Source organism: Notothenia rossii, assembly GCF_949606895.1.
Source record: "Notothenia rossii genome assembly, chromosome: 12".
Classification (NCBI taxonomy): domain Eukaryota; kingdom Metazoa; phylum Chordata; class Actinopteri; order Perciformes; family Nototheniidae; genus Notothenia; species Notothenia rossii.
The window spans coordinates 14548498-14569652 of NC_136911.1; the positions used below are offsets into that span (position 1 = coordinate 14548498).

General features: G+C 39.5%; 2 protein-coding genes across 6 annotated transcripts in view; one reads left to right on the top strand and one right to left on the bottom strand.

Annotated features, from left to right (window-relative positions):
- Positions 1-13564, bottom strand: part of abi1a (abl-interactor 1a) — a 51500-nt gene extending 37936 nt beyond the window's left edge. For 2 of the 5 annotated variants that reach the window (XM_079662224.1, XM_079662225.1), the window contains exons 1-2: positions 13327-13563; positions 784-951 (exon numbers count right to left, since the gene is read on the bottom strand). In XM_079662224.1, the coding sequence (XP_079518350.1) occupies positions 784-951; positions 13327-13443 (285 nt within the window). In that variant the 5' untranslated portion in view covers positions 13444-13563. Of the gene's footprint in view, positions 1-783; positions 952-13326 lie in introns of all 5 variants that reach the window. The other 3 variants (XM_079662223.1, XM_079662226.1, XM_079662227.1) reach the window with 3 other exon arrangements.
- A 1078-nt stretch (positions 13565-14642) lies between these two features.
- On the top strand, positions 14643-21103 carry acbd5a (acyl-CoA binding domain containing 5a). The gene is made up of 13 exons (XM_079661036.1): positions 14643-14742; positions 15059-15185; positions 15447-15567; positions 16335-16407; positions 16539-16656; positions 17071-17310; positions 17386-17577; positions 17864-17958; positions 18044-18251; positions 18372-18574; positions 19078-19137; positions 19317-19426; positions 19525-21103. The coding sequence occupies exons 2-13, from the start codon at positions 15089-15091 to the stop codon at positions 19535-19537; spliced, it is 1530 nt and encodes a 509-aa protein (XP_079517162.1). The 5' UTR covers positions 14643-14742; positions 15059-15088; the 3' UTR covers positions 19538-21103.
- The last annotated feature ends 52 nt before the right edge of the window (positions 21104-21155 follow it).

Below are 21155 nucleotides of genomic sequence, written 5' to 3' on the forward strand. Positions count from 1 at the left end.
AATGAATGATGATTTTCTGGAGAAAGAGGTAATTACATGAAAACCAGACAGAAATGTCTGAATTTGATAGACTGATAAATGTAAACAGGTCATCACATGAACGCAAACATTCTCTAAAGATTAAATATTGTCCTTTGATTTGAAACATATCAAACCAAGGGCTAAACAACTAATATCAGAGAGATAGCTATCAATGTCTTCAGAGTAAAGCAAGATCTCCTCAGCTGATGAATGAATCATTTATATTTGCCAGGGTATATATGTATACCATTACATATACTGCTTCAAAAAGCACTTTCTTATTGGTTCGAATCATTGTATTTTGGGAAAATTGTTGTTGATATTTTTCTGTCAAATAACATTATATAAGTATATGGGGATACATGTTACTAATATGACTACAGGCTTCAAGACAGAACTATAATGATGTCCTTATGTGTGTTAGGGCTGCTATGTAATCAGTATCGCAGACCAATACATGCCAGTTAAAGAGATTGTGGTACATAATGTGTTTTGTGGCTCAGAAGAGGAAAATAGCATAAAAGAAAGAAAAACAGACCAGCAGTCATTTAGCCAAACACACAGCCAGTCAGACACTTGTGCAAGACTGATACCAAATACTGAGTAATAAAAAGGAACCAGGGGTTCTAAAGAAGTCTATGTACTGTGTTTGAAAATAGAGTCTGTTTGAAAGTGAAAAGGAGAAGCGGGGTGTGGGGTACCATTCTTCACAGCTGTACGGTCTGTGGTGTGTGTGTGAATCTGTGTGTGTGTGTTTCTGACCTGGGAGATGTGGTTGATGGAGGACTCCATGCGCCGCAGCTGCGAGGCCTGGATGTCCAGCAGCTGCAGCACATTGTTGGCTAAGGCATTGATCTGGTAGGCCACGCTGGCCAGGGACTGGGTGGTGTAGGCTTTGGTCTCTTCCAGAGCTTTCCTCTTGTCCTGGGCCTGTGCATGAAAAGAGATTAGAGAGAAAAAAAAAATGGATGAAAAAAAGATGTAAGAGGAACCCAGTTACTGTTAATATCAGATAACATTCTAGCCCCGTATCCAGGTCAGGTTTGTGGTGGATTCAGGCCAATAGAGCGTCCTTTTCCCACCCCAGCTGTAATTCCCCAGACACCATGCTCTCTATGGGAGGATTTGAGATGATGTAACCCATCCTGCAGCAGCCATATTGGAGGCTCTGAGAACAGAGTACACAAAACTGACTACATATCCGAACTCGAAACTCGACTCGACTTGGCCTATCTCTATTTTTTTTTTGCTTTCATTCATTTCTAATGAGGAGGTATCCTTTTGGAGGTTAAACGGTTGCCTACATTTTATTTTACTGGAGGTAAACTAAACCGTTCATTGTTTTGACACTCCGTTTGCCTGGTCACAAATGGCAATTGCTTACACTTAACTGCATTATCAACAGAAACTGTATTTACCCATATTGAGGCAAAAATATTTTGCACATATTGGAAATGGATTATCCTTTACCGGAGTTTTAAAATGTCCGGCAATTGCTGTAATCAGCTGTTACTATTATTAAAAGTTCAGCTAACATTTTTTCATAATGTTTGATATTCACGTAAGTTATTAATTAATTAGCTTGCAGCCTAAATATGCACCCATATTTCTTGTTTAGCTAGGCAGCTAACTGGGTACAAAGTTCCTTTCAGATTCAAATACAAATTGCTTAGATACAATTTTATTCTTTATACATTTAGAGAGTTCTCCACCTTTCAAGTCTACAGGCCATGAAGTTTGATACAAAATATTTCCACAGTGTATTCCTCAAATGTATACAATAGAATCTCATTGGCATCAGAAGCTGCAAGCGGCCACTAAAATGAATTACCCTGCTGGCAAGTTAGCCTGCTCACAAGGCCAACAAATAAAGAAGAGTGGTTGTTTAAGTTAACTGAGCTGACAGCACAAAATCAAACTACAAACTAATCATGCTTTCCACTTGTACGTGGAATATGGAAATTGGAGCAGGCCCAAAAAAACATTCTGTCCGGGTTAAACTTGTTAGCCATTGTTAGCAATATTTGACGAGAACTATTCTGTGCATACAAATGCTACAACAACTTATCCTCAGATAGGAGTTGGACAGTGCTGTATGTATGACTGTTTTAATGAGACTAATAAGACAGAGGTGCCAAAAAAGATTACATTACAACGGTTTTCACTAAAGGTGCAGCATGGAGCAACCATCTCTATTTTTAAGTAAGGATTGTCAGTGGAAATGACTGTTTGGGAACTCGGAAATTCTGACAACCCAGTTCAACATTGATGGCACAATAGGGCTACAGATAGTTTTCCACAGTTTCATTCTCCTTTCAAATGATTCCAAACAGAGAATAACAATGACGGTTACAGAGGCAAAAAGTGGCTTAACCAGAAAAACGGTGGTTTCTGAGGAATCACCTCACATCAAACAGGCTGGGGCAAAGAGCTGAGCTCCAAACTGAGCCATCCTGTTTGATCTCTGCAGGCTCATCACGACACTGCCGCCCATAAAGCGGAGTCCAAAGAGCGCTGCCTGGAGGGGGGACACCGGACTTTGATAATAAGCTTCCGTGGCAGGGGGTAGGTGGTGGTGGAAGCCATGATTACTGGTTGCAGTGGGAAGGGGGCAAAACAGAAGAAAAGGGAACATTTGGTCATAGGAACAACCATGTAACTGCGTGTCTCATTACTGATTCCACTATGGCAGCGCACAACTAATCCTGAAGCAATCCAAAGGGCTAAAAGCTCGTGACCTGGAGAGCTGCTGGCTGGGTGGCTGCAGGAGATGACTGTGTTAGTTGTGTTTCCTTTAGTGGGAATCAGAGCGGCAGATGTGTTGAGTGATAACAGCCTCAGAAAGGAGGAGAGATTCCTCCAGAGGGTTCGAAGCATAAGGCCATCTGTTGAAAACACATTCATTTATGTGCACACACAGACACCTACTACTGACACTGCAATATGCAGTGTGGTAAATGAAGCTGCAGCGGCATGAACACATATTTAAAAAAAAAAAAAAAATGCAGAGGATGCAGTTTTTACTTTATAGGGACATTTCTAACAGATTACTGGAAAACATATGCTTGCCTGTGCAGGACTGATGGCCTACATATAAAGCTGCAAGTTAGAGATCAGGGGTCTTTATAAAGTTTTATTTGAAATATACATTTATAAAAGTCTGTGTTACAAGTTTGAAGATGTCAGGGCAGGGAGGGTTCCCTGAAAACATGCATTCTGGGAAATGATGCTGGGTATCTTGGCATCTGCAGCTTCCTTTATAACCACTCATTTTTTAGCAATCTCTAAAAAAAGCACCCTTATTCCAATCAAAGGACAATACTACAAAGCTAGTGTACCCCTAACTTAGTTTGTCAATATATTTCAGCTGCATAGACAAACAGCAGCAGTGACAATGCAGTTACCCAACAAAAAACTGTATAAGAAATAAGTATATCTATATATATTTAGAAAGTCTTAATTTAAACATGCTGCTATTTGCTAGGATTTGGAATGCAGATTGTAACATTATAGGAAACTGCTTGATTTACTTGGTTTTAATATCTTACAGCTCGACGTCTAAAGAGAGACATCCCTGTCCTGCATTTGTTGCAAACATTCAATTGAGGTATGCTTCCACACAATATTTAGTCAATGTTTTTCAATAGCTACAATAGTACCTTTTAGAGATGTGTCCAATCCTCTGTCATTACTCATGCATTCTGTGTGAAGGCTTGTTTCATTCACCAAGTAACAGCTTTCTTTCAATTTGAATCACAAGGACAGGGCTTCCTATAAGTGAAAGGAAAATGTGTCTGTTCTGCAACAGCTAGACCACAATGAACCAACTTATTGTCTTATAAGATGACACAGCACAAGATGAATATCCGTTTCAAATCATAAGCTGTTTACTGGGCACCAAAGAGACCATTAAGAGTCATCCCCTCTACTTGAATTTCCCCAGTGACACAGTGATTACAGCCACAATGAAATCAGATGAATTGGACAAGAAAGTTGATACGCTGAATGGTAAGGGTTGACCGAGGTTATGCCTTTCTTTCATGGTTTACATGAGGTTGAATCTTAAGCCTTGCGTTAATCATACTGTAACTGCAATTCTCCAAATCCAGAGCTCAGTCAACACGATCAGTTGCACCAAGAATCTTTTTCTTAAAAAGGAGGATTAAAATAAACTGAGACAACATGTCAGAAAATGGGTAAACGGTGAAATCAGCTTCTTGTCATTTTTCTCAAAGTACCTCCCTTCGACTTGGTAACGCATCGGAAGACAGCTCTCGGTATTTCCTTCAAAAAATGGATTTGTTGTTTAATTACCCAATAATTGTGACTCCCTGTGACATATGGTATCAACGGATAAGGACTACAATAGATAAACAGAGCTCATCACCAGAAGAGGAACAAAAGGTGTGTTTTTGCCTGGTACAAAAAGGTAAATAACAGCACCCGAGAGCTGAGTGCTACACAAAGCAGGAGATGCAGAGAATGAGGTGAGCTCCTGGTAGGGCTGCACGATTTTGGGAAAAAATTTAATTGCGATTTTCAGACAAATATTGCGATTTGATTTGCGATATTTGTTTTTAAGCGACCCAACAGAAGTTTATTGTAACATGCGGCCATATCTCCGGCTAGGAAGGTCGTATCAACATGCTCCCGTCTCAAGCACCCCCGCTGCCTGAGCTACGAGTGAAAGAACTAAACTTACATGAAACTTCCGTTGGGTTGCTTTAAAGTCAAGCTTCAGTTTAAGATTCACCCTGTAGTAGATGCAACACATGTGATGGAGCATTACTAACCTGACTCAGATGGTTTGATTCACCAAACCATCTAGGAGAGCTCCATTGGAAGCCATTTGGAAAGGGCAGGCACTTTCAAAAAGGCTTGGCAGGTGATTGGATTAATCTGTCTATCACCTTCTATCACGGGCCACTTCTGATTGGTTAACAATGGCTGGTACATGTGGAGCACAGCACTTCTGATTGGTGTGGATGACTGACACACAAGAAGAAGGATAAAAAAAAAAAATGTAAAAAAAAAATCGCAGGCTTTGCGATTTGATAATCGCATCATTTCAAATCGCGATTTCGATTTAAAATCGATCAATCGTTCAGCCCTAGTTCCTGGGGCGCTTTATCTCATATTTCTGAGCTGAGTAATGACTGAAAGAGATTGCAGAGTATCCAGGCAGTAGTAGACAGGCTGTCAGCACCTCAGCTGGGTTTAAAAAGGGAGTACAGAGGAATGCACTGTCCTTGTACACACGCACAAATTGTAGCTAGGAGCTGAGGCAAGCTAGATCATCTAGAAGCCGCTTGAAAACAGCTTCAGAGTCACAGTAGCAATCTTAACTGTTATTTGGAAGCAAAAAGGGAGTGGCAGTGGATTAGTTTCATGGGAAATGTTTGAGGCGGTGAACTGGAAAAATTCCTCCAATTTCGACACCCATCCAGTCTAGCAAGATAACGGCTATTAGCTGTCACTGAAGTCAAATGATGCTTCGTTTTAAACAAGGTGGTGCTTCCAGGGAGGAAAGGATTCAGATTTCCAAACTGTTCAGTGGTGAGAGGAGGTGTAGCTGCCCATCCACCCAGAAGCAGAAATAGGAAATGGACAAAATGAGTATTCTTCCGAACATGACTAATAAAAGATCTGAGGATGGGGAAGCGATACCAAATTGTCTAAATCGAAACTCATGTGGGTTTTTCACTGGATCATGCGCTCTAAAGTTTTGGAACATCGCAAAAATATTACACAGGGATGAAAATAAAGACTTACAATAACATGCTACATCTGTTTGTACGGCACCAAGTATGACAACTCTATACCGTGCAATACGCCCCTGGATTTGTACAGCTGACAGGCACATTTGTGTTTATGTGCTCCCACTTGGCCGGAGGGGAAATGCACTCGAACTAAAAAAAAACGTTCAGGAATGTTTGGAATCCTGCAACATGTCTTCCAACTCTGAAGTGTTGCTCGAGAGCTCTGCTACAGTGTCAGGAATTAAAAACATACATTGTAAGGGAGCTACCAAACATTTGTCTGTATACTAAACAGTTTAGAAAAGATATAAGAGAGTTTTCCCTCAAAAACACCAAGTAGGAGTGGTACTTTGTGTAAGCTAAGAGCAGAGTGACTGTAAGTCCAGCTGGAAGGTCGAAGAGCTCACATAGCACTTTGTATCGACTGCTGACCGCTGCAGACTGGACGCGGTGGGATAAGTGAGACAGCTGAGAGCTACTTCTCTGAGGGTGGTTATACTGATGGGGCTGTCTGACATTCAGCAGCTGATTGGGAATAAGGTGGAGCACTAATGAATATGATATGAGAAGAAAGACACATTTAGGATGTGGCTTTTTCCTGGTCAAATCCTTCTATAGTGCACACAGTGATACTTTAGAAAACAGATGAAAGGTCAAACCAAATGATGACTGCCAGTTGCATCAAAAAGAGATTTGTCGCTTCCTACTACGACACCCACTCTACTACATTTCGATGACATATCAACTTCAGACATGTTCAAAATGCAGAGTCTCGCAAGAGCAATATTGATTGGAGCCATTATAACAGGTAGGTCCATAAGAACTAACATTTACCTTGTTTGTATTCAATCCAAAGCAACACATATGATGGAACCAAATTCTTAACTATGTTTTAGAATTGCCCTTTTTCAAGTGAGTCTTTTCTACTTCACCCGAGCGGCAAGGGGACTTCAGATGTATTGTCATGCTAACGTCACTGTATGGCAGCATGGCGTTGAATGGATATGCTACATTCAGCCATGTGTTCTAGTTTTACCTCAAATAAAACTGCTGTAAATCGCACTGAGGGTGTGAGGGCATGAAATACTTCAGATGGATATTTCATTTTTAGGACTTTAAGGAAACTTTAGCTTCAAATAAAGTGACAGCTCCAATGCAGTTTAGAAAAGTTGCAGGGATATCGAGCAAACTAGTTGGGTTGTAAAGCTGTAGAAAGCTTATGCTTGCAATGAAATAAATGTTGCAAATACTTCAGTTGTCCACCAGCAATCACTGACACATCTATGTATCCACTGTAACATGTCCTGCTCAGAACATAATCTTAGTTCCAGTTACATTTGAGGATAACACTAAGGAACTCATTAAAAACCTATTCAGAATCAGTTCACATCCAAACGTTTAAATATGAGGCTGTGAGAAACTTAGCGCCACCTGAAAAGACCTTTGTGGTGAAAGCAACACTGGGACGTGTTAAGCATAAGTAAAACCTGCAGACTCAACTTCAATCCATTCTTGAGTTAGCTTGTAGCTCTTTGAAAAACAAAAACTCTGCAGTACACCTTTTGAATTGCTAATTCCTCCGGGGCAGATGGAGGCTGACTGAAAGGCCATAAGGTCTACCTGACCTTGAAGATCTGCCAGTGCACAATTAAAAAATCCTTCAGTATGTCAGGCAGGAGACACATAGGGGAAGTGTGCACATGGAGGACACTCATTAACCTTTCAGCAGTGACTTGTGAAGGGCTTTGGCAGAGAAAGTTAAACTCCTGGAAAAACAAACTCAACTTATAAACAAATAAACACAACCACATGAGTATTTCACAAGCTTTTCTTCATGTTTGCTTCCTCATCCTGACACAGAAAGTGTTTGGGCAAATTCTTCACACTTTAACAGAAAAAGGTGTTAGCTATCAATACAAACCTGACACTACTATGGCATACATACAGTCAGAGAGTTGACTGATACAAAGATGTCAGTATAAGCCTAATTCCTCTAAACTCCTACAGTCTAACCAGACTTTAACAGATCAGTCCAACAGTTTGGACCAAACCATCTCCGGTGAGCTGAGGGGGAAAGAGTGACAGGTGGTCCAAAAGGATGAATGGGCCCAAATTGTAGGCGGAGAGCCGCTAGGCTTCAGCATGATGGGAGAAAAACCAGGCCACTCGGCAGAGGGAGAGATGGAAAAAGACTCAAAAAGAAGGACAGGAAACAGGGACTAACCCAGAGAGACAGAGCAGTGCTGAAAAAAGATATACCACCTGCTCTCTTCCAGGGTAGCATTAATAAACCTGGAAAACAGCGCAGGACAGGTAAGGTTATATGACCAGGACACGGAGAGGACATATCTCCAGGACTCTCGCGAGGGGCTACCTGCATCGATTATCACATACCAGCCCTCAGTTCAAAGCTGCTTATTTAGGAGCAGAACTAGAAGTGGGCATCATGCTGGCTCAGCAGGGAGCGTCACATGCTCTTGAGCTTGCGACACTCATCTGACATATGACCTCTTGATTTGCCATAAATCTTACTTCCATTTCCCTCTTCCCTGGTACTGTATTCCGATGATCCAACCTTTCCTCCATAGTTCCTGGTAATGGCACAAAATCAATTTCAGAAAATATATTACCGACATGTTTTGTAAGTGGAAGGATAAATACAGTATGTGGCCATTTTGAAAGGGATATGATGGGGCTACAATATATTATGATATATATAGATATGAGATATCAAGCCATATTCTCAAAGAATAACATGTAACCAAGCTTTAAATACCAATAGGCTGCTGACACAAGAGGTTTTTAAATGAGGTATTGTACTTGTCAGTACTATCAATTGACTGTTTGACAGAGTGTTTAATCAATTCATTGCTTTATTCATGAAATTAATAAAGAAGCATCTATGGCAAAATATGGTCATTATCAGAGCTCGCAATTACATAAATGGATCGTTTAAATTGCTCTTAGACTCAAACCCAAATATATTTGATTTACAATCATATGAAAAAGGAATGCTACACATCCATAAGATGCCTATACATTTTCTGTCAATAAGTAAATCAAAAACAGCCTAATATCTAAAAAAAAAAAAATGGATTGTAGTCCCACTGTTTATCTAAGCCAGGGGTGGGGAACCTCCGGCCACCGGGCCATATACGTCCCGCGAGACCATTTGGTACGGCCCTCGAGGTAATTTATAAACACACGCAAAAAAGAAAAAAATTAAAGAAATCTAGACCGCAAACCAATTAAACAAAGCGAGTGCCTGTTTTTCCTGGCCAAGGTCAGGGTCCTTGAACACAACAAGAGCCTAACGTGTCATCACGTGGTACATGTCTCGTCTGACAGGGGTGCAGTTCTGACGGAGAGCACCAGAACGTCGCTCCAGCACTTCCAAGCAGTACCCATAAGGAGCCGTACACATGCCGCAGCTTTTGCGTGGCTGTGTCTTAGTTGAAAGCCCAGTGGCGATATGTTCATCTGTCATACAGTCAATAACTTTGTTGTTATTAGTATCTGGTTAGCTAGCTATGCTAACGAATATAAGAAGCTTTTTCTCCAACCAGTGAGGTAAAGGCACATCTTTATATGATCATTTTAGTTATACAAAAATAAGAGAATAAAGTAAACGGGTATAAAACACTATATGACAGTAAAAAAAAGTTGTTATTAATAAAGAAGAATACAGTTTGAAAGGAGAGTGATTTGTAAAATATCCATAAATAAAAAGTAAATATGCTTACAGGTCTGTTTCATATGGGTGTTGAGAGATGTATCCATAGATCTCCTAATGTTGCTCTCAAAGTGCACCAGATTGATACTTTTAACTTCAACATTTAAAAAAAAAATCTTCTCGGTGGAGCATGCCCCCCGGACCCCGCTAGAGGAGGTTAGGTCCCCCCCCACACACACACACACACACTTAAATCATGTCCACATGGATAGGAAACTAAATACATTTGCACACATCTTGTGTCCATATCTTTCTGTTTTGGTGGTCATGCCACAACCGTGCACATGCATGCATGCGTGAGTCATGGTAAAATATCTGGATTAAGAGGTTGCTTTTTCTTTGCATAGCATGAAAGAAAGGCAAAATGAATGGGCTGTGATTTTAGTACTTTTAAGCAGAGGTCAATCATTTGTACGGCCCTCGGAGGATGTTGAAAAAATTGAAATGGCCCTTGAGAGGAAAAAGGTTCCCCACCCCTGATCTAAGCAGTGACAAGCCCTCTCAGTGTGTCTTCCTGCCAACATGGCCATGTGGCCTACTCTGCATACAGTGCATGTGTCCTTGTCCCAGAGGTTAAACAAAGTGACAAAACCGAAAATGAGCCAAATAAATGTAAATGGTGCAGCAGGTAACATGTTGTTTTTCTTCAGTGAGACTACCCTAAATGGATGAGAATAAATAAGAAAAAGATAAATAAGAAACACTAGATCCGTCAGATTCATCTCTGTGAGTGTATCTTCATTTTAAAAGGGTGTTTTGGCTCTGTTTTTAAAGGCACTTCCTGAAGGCATTTCCAGGGAGGCAGTCTCCGGTCAGCGGGGCAAACAGGAAACATAACTCTGAGCTGTTAGTGTGTCATAAGTTACACACAGTTTTAAACACTCAAACAAAAGTCACTATCAAGTAGAAAAGTAGGGCAGTGATTTGTTTTTCTTACTTAAAGACAGTTTTCTCCATCTGCTTCAGCCTGCTGAGCCACGCTACACGTCACTGAACATTTCCAACACCACAGCCTCCATGACAGGAACACAGAGAGGAGAGGAGGGATGGAAATGTGAAGGAGGAGTGCTGAAAGGACGAGCCGATTCATGCTGAGGCATGTTGATATGTGCGGGGTTTAGTTCAGAGTGCATAGTGTATGCGTCTGTGATTGTGTGTGTGTGTCTGTCTGAGGCAGAGAGAGAGTGTATCTACGGACACAGAGAGGGATTATGAAAAGTGCACTGTTAGTCTGATACTCGTTTCACACAGAGCGTGCAACGTGTGCCCAAAAGCCTCAAATCCTGGTTTTTTTACATCAGCGTTTAAAAAGAGTGCTCTGACTAAACACAAGGACAGACGCACAAAACATTTTATAGCCTTTAGCTTGTGTTAGATCACATACTGTACATCTTTTTAGTTTGGATCTTGGTTCAGATGTTTATCTTTTGATGATATATGATCATTATGGAGCCTCTTCCATTTACCAAATGTACACACACTGAAATGGTGATAGATGGCAAAAATCATAATCTCGATTATTTGGGTCAATAATTGTAATTGCAATTATTAAATGCGATTATTCATTGACTTTGAAAACATCCATTTATTGGAGAAAAAAAATGTGAACTGTATGTTTTTAACAGTTGATTACCCTGAACTTTAAGTATGATTCAACTGAAAAAAAAAAATTATTTAAAAAAATAAATAATTATAATAATTCGATTACGTTGTTTTCGTAATCGTTGCAAGCCGTAATCGCGATTAAAATACGATTAATTGAGCAGCCCTAATACAGAGGTTGTCAGATGTAAATATAATTTCAGTTCCTTATTGAACAAGGATGCATCATCGTGTTTTAATAATGTAGATTGTCTACGTTGTCTAACTGTAAGTTAGTTTGGACAAAGTACTGGCTAATGAGCAAGAGAACTGTGTCAGTATTGACCTTAAATATAGGGCCATGGATTTAAAAGCAAGTACTTCTAGCAATACAGATAAAAACCGTATAGTTATTCCTATTTTTTCATCTAACAAATGCAAAGTTATGCATTGAATCAGGTATTATCTAACCAATTCAGCTCCTATGCTTTGTGGAATACCAAAGTCAACACCAACTTCTAGTAGTTTACAATAATCTCTACGCCAGACACATCTCCTTATTTGTCAGTATGTAGGTATGTAGGAATGTGCTTTAAAAAAAGTCATCAATGAACAGCGACAAAGTTGGGCTATTGGCAACTGTTGTTTGGACAGAAAATAACAGCAGTGCTAGTCTTCAAAACTTCCTGCAAAAAAGTTTGGTGAAAATCTGACAAAAAAACATTGCTTCTACTTTCTTATAGATCTTGTTACTGAGTCATGGTGGGAAATCAGTTTTCAATGACCCTATCTCATGTCAGATTGTGCTGTGGAAAACAAGATCCACAACAAGGACATTTAGTTATTACCCTGTATTAAAACCATCATGGGGAGAAACAAAAAAACGTCATCAACTTCATGAAGGGGCACAATGGTCGACCTTCTTGTTCTGTAGTGTCTGCGAGGGTTACAGCAACATTCAGAGCTGAGCTTCACAATACCACATCATCTGAGGACAATACAAAAACTAAATTACAGGGAGTCCTTGGGGAGTACAGCTGGAATGGACACACCCTCTGCAGCTGATATTGTGGGTTGTGTGTCTTCCTGTTAAAACGTTTTTTTCACAAACCACAGTTTGTGTGTCACTCAGTGCAATTCAAAAAGCAGCTCTGACTTTTTAAGATGTGGCTTACCACAGATATATTTGTACGAAAATACAAAACGATGTATGAAGTTTTGCTGAGAGTCATTTCCTTATGACACATGTAAAATTATCCTTAGTAACCTATCAAAACAGGAACTTGAATTACAGAATGAGCTACTTTGGTAAAATAACTCAAATAACCGGGGAGAAAGCTGTGATGCCCCATTAAAACCAAAGTAAGGTCTGTTCCCATGGATAAGTTGAGAAAAATCAATACCTCCAACCTTTATTGACCAACTAACAAAGGCTTTACATTCCTCCCTCAGCCTATTTGCAAGCCTGCAAACCAAGCTTAAATAAACTCTCCATAAAGCTGCCTTCCACAGATTTCGACGCATTTATAAGGCTTTAATGTGGCATTAAAATGTGTTTAGTTACATATAATGCAGCAACAATAAAAGCCATGCACTGACATAGAATAGTGCTTACAAGTCAATAATGTAGCCTATATACCTCCAATGTTTTATTCCTGTAGTATCCCAATGGGGACTGTTGTGGTTTTAAATGGTGAGTTTAATGACCTTATGGAATGGCATGGACTGCTTTGTGCTACTACAATATTCATGTAGACGTGTACTGTCAATGTGACATTTAGTTTCCCACAAATCTAGGTTTGCATGTCAATGCCAACCAATGTCCTGGTCAATGTCAATAAGGGGAAAAAACTAGATAAAATATCTTGCTAGTGTCTTTAAATACAAAATAAATAATTATAACAGCTAAAACTTGCTGCTGTAACGTTAACACTCAAAGGCCTCCCTATCAGCAGTGAGAGTGGAAGCAGTTTTTGAACCGACCCACTGTAATAATAAAAAAAGTAGACACACCCTCAGTAAACGGAATAAATGTGATTAATAGTTTGAAAACATACAATATATCTAAATATCCCGCAGTTGTAAAGGCATCAGACTGGTATTACAGTTCCAAGCTTTGGGCGGAGGAGATCATTCCGGCTTCTTTATCCACATTTCCTGTCCCAACAACCAATTCAATCCGGAGCTTTTCACGACAAAAGGAGGTTGAAGATAACGTGCTAACTCACTTACCTGGACATAATTGTTCTCGCAGTAGTCTGCTACTCTGGTAAGGTTTTGGTAACTCTCCACAAGCGCTCTTTTACCGGCTGGAATCTCTTCCTCTAACAACATTTGTAGCTCTGCCATCTTACATCTCCCCACAGAGCCTCCCTTCCCTCTGCTTCCCTTTGATTCAAACAGCCACTAGCCAAGCTCCGCTTCGGAAGAAAAAAATCCTCTCCGCCTGCTATTGTGGGATTCCTGCCCTCGCTTTGGCGTAACCTCAACCCGAAGATCGTATGTGCACGGAAAGAGTACTCGCTCGACTGTTTATACATAAGATCAGTGTTTTCTCTGTGGAAGTACATTTACTCACAACTGACAACTTTTACTAGTTTTAAGGTATGTATTGTCATGTGCACAACAACTCTAGAGAAGAAGCCCTTCGCAGGCTTAAACATCAAAGTTATTACCCATTAATGCAATATTTGTAATATAATATAAAATGTTGTAAAAGTGGTCATTCTGCACAACTTACTTTAGTACTTTTCGTATATGTTGATGGCTGCAATAATACGTTTGTACTTGAGTAAACATTTGAATGGTAATTTTGTATAACTGATTTTCACATATTAGCCTATTGCTAATTCTACTTAAGTACAAGATCTGAGGTATTTCTACATCTTCACAATTAATTAATCTGGAAATGTTTTCGTCAACTAATTAACTATCGGTTAAATTAAAGAAATTGTCAAAAATACCCATTAAAATATACTTTTAAAAAAAGCCACAGTAATGTTTTCAAATGTCATGTTTTTTTTCTGGAAAAATATTTAAGCACATTCTCACATTTGAGAACCGGAACTAGTTCATTTTGACATTTTTCTTGCATAATATGTTTCAAGTTTACTTTAACAGTAACTCAATTATCAAAAGTATTGTTTTACATTTTTGACAAATTGCAGATCTAGATATGTTACGAAGATGTGTGGTGATCGGAATTAAAGACAAAGTGAGAGCTCTTGTTGCTCACTCCCGTCCACCGATCACCCTTCCAACTGTAGAAAAAACATGGATCCCGCTTAGGGAGTTGTGGTAAATGTAGTTCTACCCTAAACTGTTACTATGTGTATAGTTTATATTATATAAAGATCACATTTAAATATTATACACTAACATGTCTTATTCTATAGCTGGAAATACTTTTCTTGTTTATTCAGTACATGGTTTCTTTTTATCCAAAAGCCACTTTCATTTCTTAAAACCTGCTCCAAACTACATTTTCACGCAAAGGATTGTGGACCTAGTAGGAAATGTTGATATCTAGTAGAAGACTACAAGTACCAGACTGCACCTCTATCTGGCATTATACACTGTTGATGGCGTCTGGTCGAAGGCTAAAGACAGGTCGCCTTCTGACAAACAGATAGGCCGTTGACATTAACGGTACGTACCATCGGCTTCGAGCTTTTTCGTCGACAGTTTATAAGTAAATGTTGTATTTGTCACAAATATATAGGCAGTTTGACGTGTGTCGCATAGCTTATTGTGCGTCCTAGATACACAACCTCCTTCTATTTGTGGTCACACCAGACTGTAAATACAACAACTTGCCAGTTTAGCTAGTGACATTAGCATAACAAAAGTCTGGCTGTATGCAACAACTGTTATAAAGAGCTAGCATACATGTTATTGTGGAAGTCCGCTTGTAGCATATTAGTTCTCATATTTTAACGTATGTTTATTTACTGTCTTTCTGTAGGTTTTGTGTTGACAATCTCAGTTTCACACAATGGAGGTGGAGAGTGTGGAAGTGGAGGATGAGAGGCGTTTGACCCTCGTGAGGTTCGAGGCTGCATTAAAAGTGATTAAGAGTTTACCCCCGAATGGTAAGTGAACTAAACAGTCGATATTTACATCATTTAGTCTAGTTTATGGATTTAAAATAGGGTACAAACAGAATGGTGTCAGGCATAGTCTGGTGCAGTGCAACAGCTTGGTCTACTTTTGAGCTTGTGCGATTTAAAAAGCCTAATCCACTTTACTAACAGTGTGCAGAGATTTGCTTTAGTGCCAGCAATCTAAAACCTATTGCAGGATACATGTTTAAGACACATTTTGTTTAATGAAATGTCCTTTATTTTCCTCAGGTCCCTTTCAGCCGTCCAATGATATGATGCTCAAGTTCTACAGTTATTATAAACAAGCCACTGTTGGTGCATGCAATATACCCCGACCTGGCTTTTGGGATGCAGTTGGCAAAGCAAAATGGTAAATATACTGTCAGTCAATTAGTTTTTAATGTTATTATCTTAATACGCATAGGTCATTACATTCTTTGAACAGTTTATGGGGAAAACATTAGTGTCTTACAATGTTCTCTGAATCTGCTGACATTTAATTCAGCATAAACCAGTGAGTGTTTGTGCACATTGCACAACATGTGGTTTTTGGCCCACTTAGACCTCACTGTGCAATACGACACAGTACAATTCTCTCCACTGGGGTTCAAAGGCTCTACTGATTCTCTCTCTTTAATCTCAAGTTGTGTTAGGGGATCTTTGGACTCTTGGAATGTAACCTCTTACCCACTAGCCTGCGCAGTTTCTCTCATGGTCCCATCAGGGTGGGGATTTGCAAGTTTATCAAAAACTGTAAAAACGCTTGTTTTAAGGTGGAGCCTGAGAAATGTATTCTCAAAACCCATACAAATATCCCCTCCACATTCACTCTTTTGCAATAATGTTGTGTGAAACTTTATTTGTATCCAATTTACCTAGCCAGGTCAAATGTGATTGGATTCTAATTGCAGACAATACCAATTTAAGGAATAACTTTTGTTACCAATGAATAGTTACATTTCAGTCGGCCTTTGAACCTCTGTCTAGACACATTAACCTTACATAAACTGAGCTTGTTTACAAAAAAAAAGCTGACACAGAAGTCTTCAAAGCAAATCTTCTGGCTGGCATAGATGCTTTACAGGTTATACTTGTTTAAGCTGTATAATAATGCTGTTTTTGTTTTTAATGTGATAGGGATGCGTGGAGCTCTCTTGAAGATATGTCAAAAGAAAAAGCAATGGCAGGCTACGTTGATGAAATGAAGCTGGTATGTTACTTTTCCTGACCATGTAACAATTGCATAATATAGTATATTAAAGTCAAACCTTTTATTGTTATTGTTTTGAGCTAAACATCACTGCCATTGACACTTCATTTGTTGCTGTATTTGATGCGTAGATCCTGGAGGGTATGCCCATGACAGATGAGGTGGAGGAGTTACTACGTGTCCTCGGCCCCTTCTATGAGCTGATTGACGATAGGAAAAAGATCACACAGATATCAGACCTGAGCATGGGTAGGTTTTTAATCACCACCTTTTACTTGGCGTGTCATACAGGGTCAATAACAGCATGTTAACCTTTTTATAATGTGCCTCTTTTTATATGCTCAGCCCGTTTGACACAGTTTGCTAGGCAAATGGATGGCAAGTATATTGCTGTGTAAATATTTGAGTCTGGTGATGTAGTTTTAGTGAAATAGTATTTGTCTGGAGTTGTAGATTAGATGCTTTTGGTGGATTAGTGTTATAGAACATGGGTCTTATTACATTTACATAAACTACATGAGGGTTTTGCAAACATCCTTGGTCTAAGTGGTTACCTCATTTTGATTGAAATCTTCACGTTAATAACGTATTAGTAACCTTAACCTCAAAGGAAGCATTCCTTTGTCTTTATGGTATTGAAATGAAATCATTTCTTCTGCACAGGGTTTAGTTCAATGGTGAATGCAAAGCCATCGAAGAGCATCGCAAAGAGCATCGTCAGAACAATGAAGATGAATGGCAACCTGGAGACTCGTCCTGCCAGGCTCAAGGCAAAGGAAGTGAAGGAAAAGTCAGAGGAAGAAACACAGGATGAAGAAGAGGAGGAGGAGGAAGAAGAAGAAGAGGAGGAGGAGGAGGAAGAAGAGGAAGAAGAAGAAGAAGTGATAAAGGAGGTCAAAAAAGGTAACAACGTTATCAACACTGTCCAACAGTACTGTAAAAAAACATTTAGTTGACTTTTTGGGGGATTCATTTCAGACAAGAAATCAGCAGTTTCTCAACCAAAGAAGAAGAGTTCAACCAAGAGACACAAAGTGCCTCTTTCCAACGGTAAAGTGTCCAACGGGGTCACCCATCTGACCAATGGGAGTCATCCCAAGGCCGGTCTGAACGGTGTCCCCTCTCAGGAGGGCTCAGTCGCTGAGCTTCTGCTCAACGGTCACCACACAGGTGAGGAAAAAAAGCTATGACAGCATTCTGTTCTCTTTGAAGTCTTGCTTTGTGTTTCTGAGGACTGTGCACCACGCGATCAATTCAACTGCTAAACAGAGCTGTGGCAACTCAGGGACTCTTAGCGCTTTACACATCAGCTGCTCCTTTTAATGGACTCAATTATTGGATTCAATGGCAAAACTAAAATATAGTGAATGCTGCTTTCCTCCATGCCACTTAGTTACATTCCAGTATGAGTCTGAGCTTCTTTCCCCCCTCTTCTTGCCCTTTGTACTGATGTCAGATCCTTGTTTGGATGTGTCTGGTCCCAGTCAGCTGGCCAGTGACTCAGACAGCGAAGTCTACTGTGATTCTGTGGACCAGTTCGGACAGGAAGAGGCAAGGAGCACCTTAAAACTGTTTAGCACAGTGTTTGTAGCCACTTGGCTGTCATACATGAATATTTAATGTACATCTTCTCCAGAGCTCAGAGCATAACCAGTCTTTGGACGACCTGGATGAAGACGAGAACCACGTCTTGTCCCCTTTAGAGGAGCCCCAGGACGATGTTGACGGTGCACCAGAGGGCATCATGTGTGGAGGAGAAGATGGAGAGAACGGTGGAACAGTGTCGCAGAGACAGAGACTGAATGCAGACATGTCTAACAGCCCTTTGGTCAGAAGAGAAGGAGGTAAGGTTTTCTTAAAGAGGGCATGTATGTTCCACACAGCATTCTGAAGAAGGCAACTGTACATTTGTCTTTTTTTGGCGGTTTGCAAACATCAAGTGTAAGTCATTTCTGTGTTTTTAGGCTCCAGGTCTCCAGACCATGGCTCTGGATCTCTGATGCCCATGTATGGTGGTGGAGATGGGGACAGGGAGCGCTGGGGGGGAGCTGTCACACCCGGAGGAAGCCTGAATGAGCAGATAGTTGTAGTGTTGGCTCGACTGCAGGAGGACATGCAGAGCGTCCTGGACAGGCTGCACACCCTGGAGGCTCTGACTGCAAGCCAGGTCAGACCCCTCTGTCCTCTCATCATGAGAAGAAAAACATCTCTGTTAATTGCCTGGTCCTCTTTGAAAGGAATCTGAATACTTTTTAGGATTTGCCTGACAAAATAAGCTAAATAAATATGTGAACTAGGAACCTGAAAAATTATATTGGTATTGTTTTACTATCTTCTACCATTTTATAAACCTTTAACAACACCCATGTACTACTTCCTGTGCTTTGAAACGGCAGATAAAGTCTATAAATATCTCCCGGATGCGGCTATTTGAAACCATTAAGGGGCAGCTTCAGTCGATGCGTGTACATCAACCGCACTTTCAATTTAGAATCAACCGTATAGAAAATCTTTCATTCTTCGTTCAAAACGTTTGAACTTTTTCATTGAACATTAAGGGGCAAAGTACCCCGTCTAAAAATAGCATAGATTAGGTTTAGATAAATAAAACCCTTGTACTTTGTTAGTGTAGACATTCAGTTCTTTTCTTTTTGATTCCTTACCCTGCAGGCAAGATCAATGTCTCTGTCTGCAACTTGTGGATCAACCCCGGTGAATAAGAAGAGTCGGGTAAGCAGTTTTAAAATACATTTGACTATATATATATATTGTTTAAAAAAAGAAAATCACTTTTTACCAAAACCATGTTTTAGCTTATTTGAAAGATGCATGATTATTAGTGGTAACCTAAATGATTTAAACATTTGAACTAATCCCAATTGGTATTAATGATTCATATTCCCCCCCAGAAACCATCCTGGTGGCCTTTCGACATTTCTCCGACCAGTTTGGCCTTTGCTGTTATTTGGCCCTTTGTTGTACAGTGGCTAATCCGCCTATACCTGCAAAGGAGGAGAAGGTATTATTTATTTTTTTAAAGAAAGTTATAATCTTCAATATTAAAATGTGTATTTGCTAAATCATATTTCACTTCTTAACTTTCTTATTCCCCTGTAGAAGAATCAACTAAAACCTGCTCTCACCCATGCACATAGAGGATACAGTGGAGTCCTCTAAATGTCTTCGGTTGGGTTGCTAATGGCTGTAACTCCCCCCTGCTTAGACCCACAGCCCAGTCATTTGCTCTTGCACTATGAAGAAGGAGCCTAGAGGGAGAGGGAGCCATCTCTCAAGTAGTGTGGAAGTGGAATCAAATAGCAACATGAATGTAAGGAGTTGCAGCCTGTGATTGTACACGCTTTTTAAGATGATGCCACTGTACCAGATTATTTTTCTCTAAGAAATGGTTTGTGTTGAGAGGTGGAACTCATAGTCAACGTTTCCTGCTTGTTTATAAACCAACGACAGCAGCATCTCAATTATAGCTCTGGGGGAAATGATTAAGAGACCACTGCACATTTTTCTTCAATCACAATCTCTACATGTATGGCAGCCATTCCATGCCAGTGTCTGTTGAATTCCAACACAGATAAATGTTGTCAGTAGTTTATCAAATAAACTCATACCTATAAATAGTGAAACCAGAGAAACTGATGATTTTGCAGTGGTCAATACACATTTTTCCAGTGCTGTATTTCTATAACTAAGGCTGTGTTGCACATAAAATGGGCTTGATACTTCTTCTTCTTTTTTTAAAACGTAGTGCTTGATGTGGTTAAACATTTTCACAATTCTGTCATTAGTTGCCCAGGCAATGCTGCTATAATAAAAATGTAATAATTGTAGTTCAGAAGGGAGGACTGAAAAAAGAAGTGTAAAAAGATATTGATATGTGAGATTTTGTTTAAATTCTGAGATTAAATTAATATTTATTGCTTTTAGAAAGTTACAATGAAGGTATTGCTCACCAGATTTCAGCTGTATAAATTAGTTTTACGTGGCCACTAAGTTGTATGTGTATGTTAGACAAGGTTATTAATATGTTTTCATCACCTGTCCTGCTGCATATCAATCTGTGCTTTGTCATATTGGTATCTACTTCAAATTGTTTTCCAAATCGATGAAGTGCCTCATCATCATTAAGGTACATTTATACTGTAGGTGGCATTATGGTTTCTTACATTGACAAATTGTAGCATAATTGTTGCTGTGCTGGACCAAATTATCACTAATCATAATACCTTAGCCTTTAGGTGATGAAAATGAGAATCTACATAGCTGTCCAAATTATTAATGCATAATACTTGTCACTGTTGTTTAGCCTGTCAAGGTTTTCTATATTGTATCATTTTAATGCGTGTTGTAATATGTTTGTGCAAAGATTTTGTGAGTGATATGGTTAACGTGTGCAAAGAAGTGAGATCTATGTAAATTCTATACAATAGCTGTACAGTTCAGATTAAAATGCACTATTTTAATTGCATTCTCATGTATTATGGATATAGAATATTATATATAATTTACAAGTTTTGCATCTGCAATAGCACTTATCTTCCAGAGCCATTATGTTTTAATAAAGAAGTAATAGTTTATCTTTCTACTAAAATTGTGCTACGGTTTAATAGCCCCTCTGCCTGTGGACAGAGTGGTGTTTGCATGTGATAATCCAAGCCTCAAATAAAGTTTTCATAAACTATGTTGTTTCCAGTATCTTTTGAAAGGAATTGTATATTTAGAGCTGTCTTTTC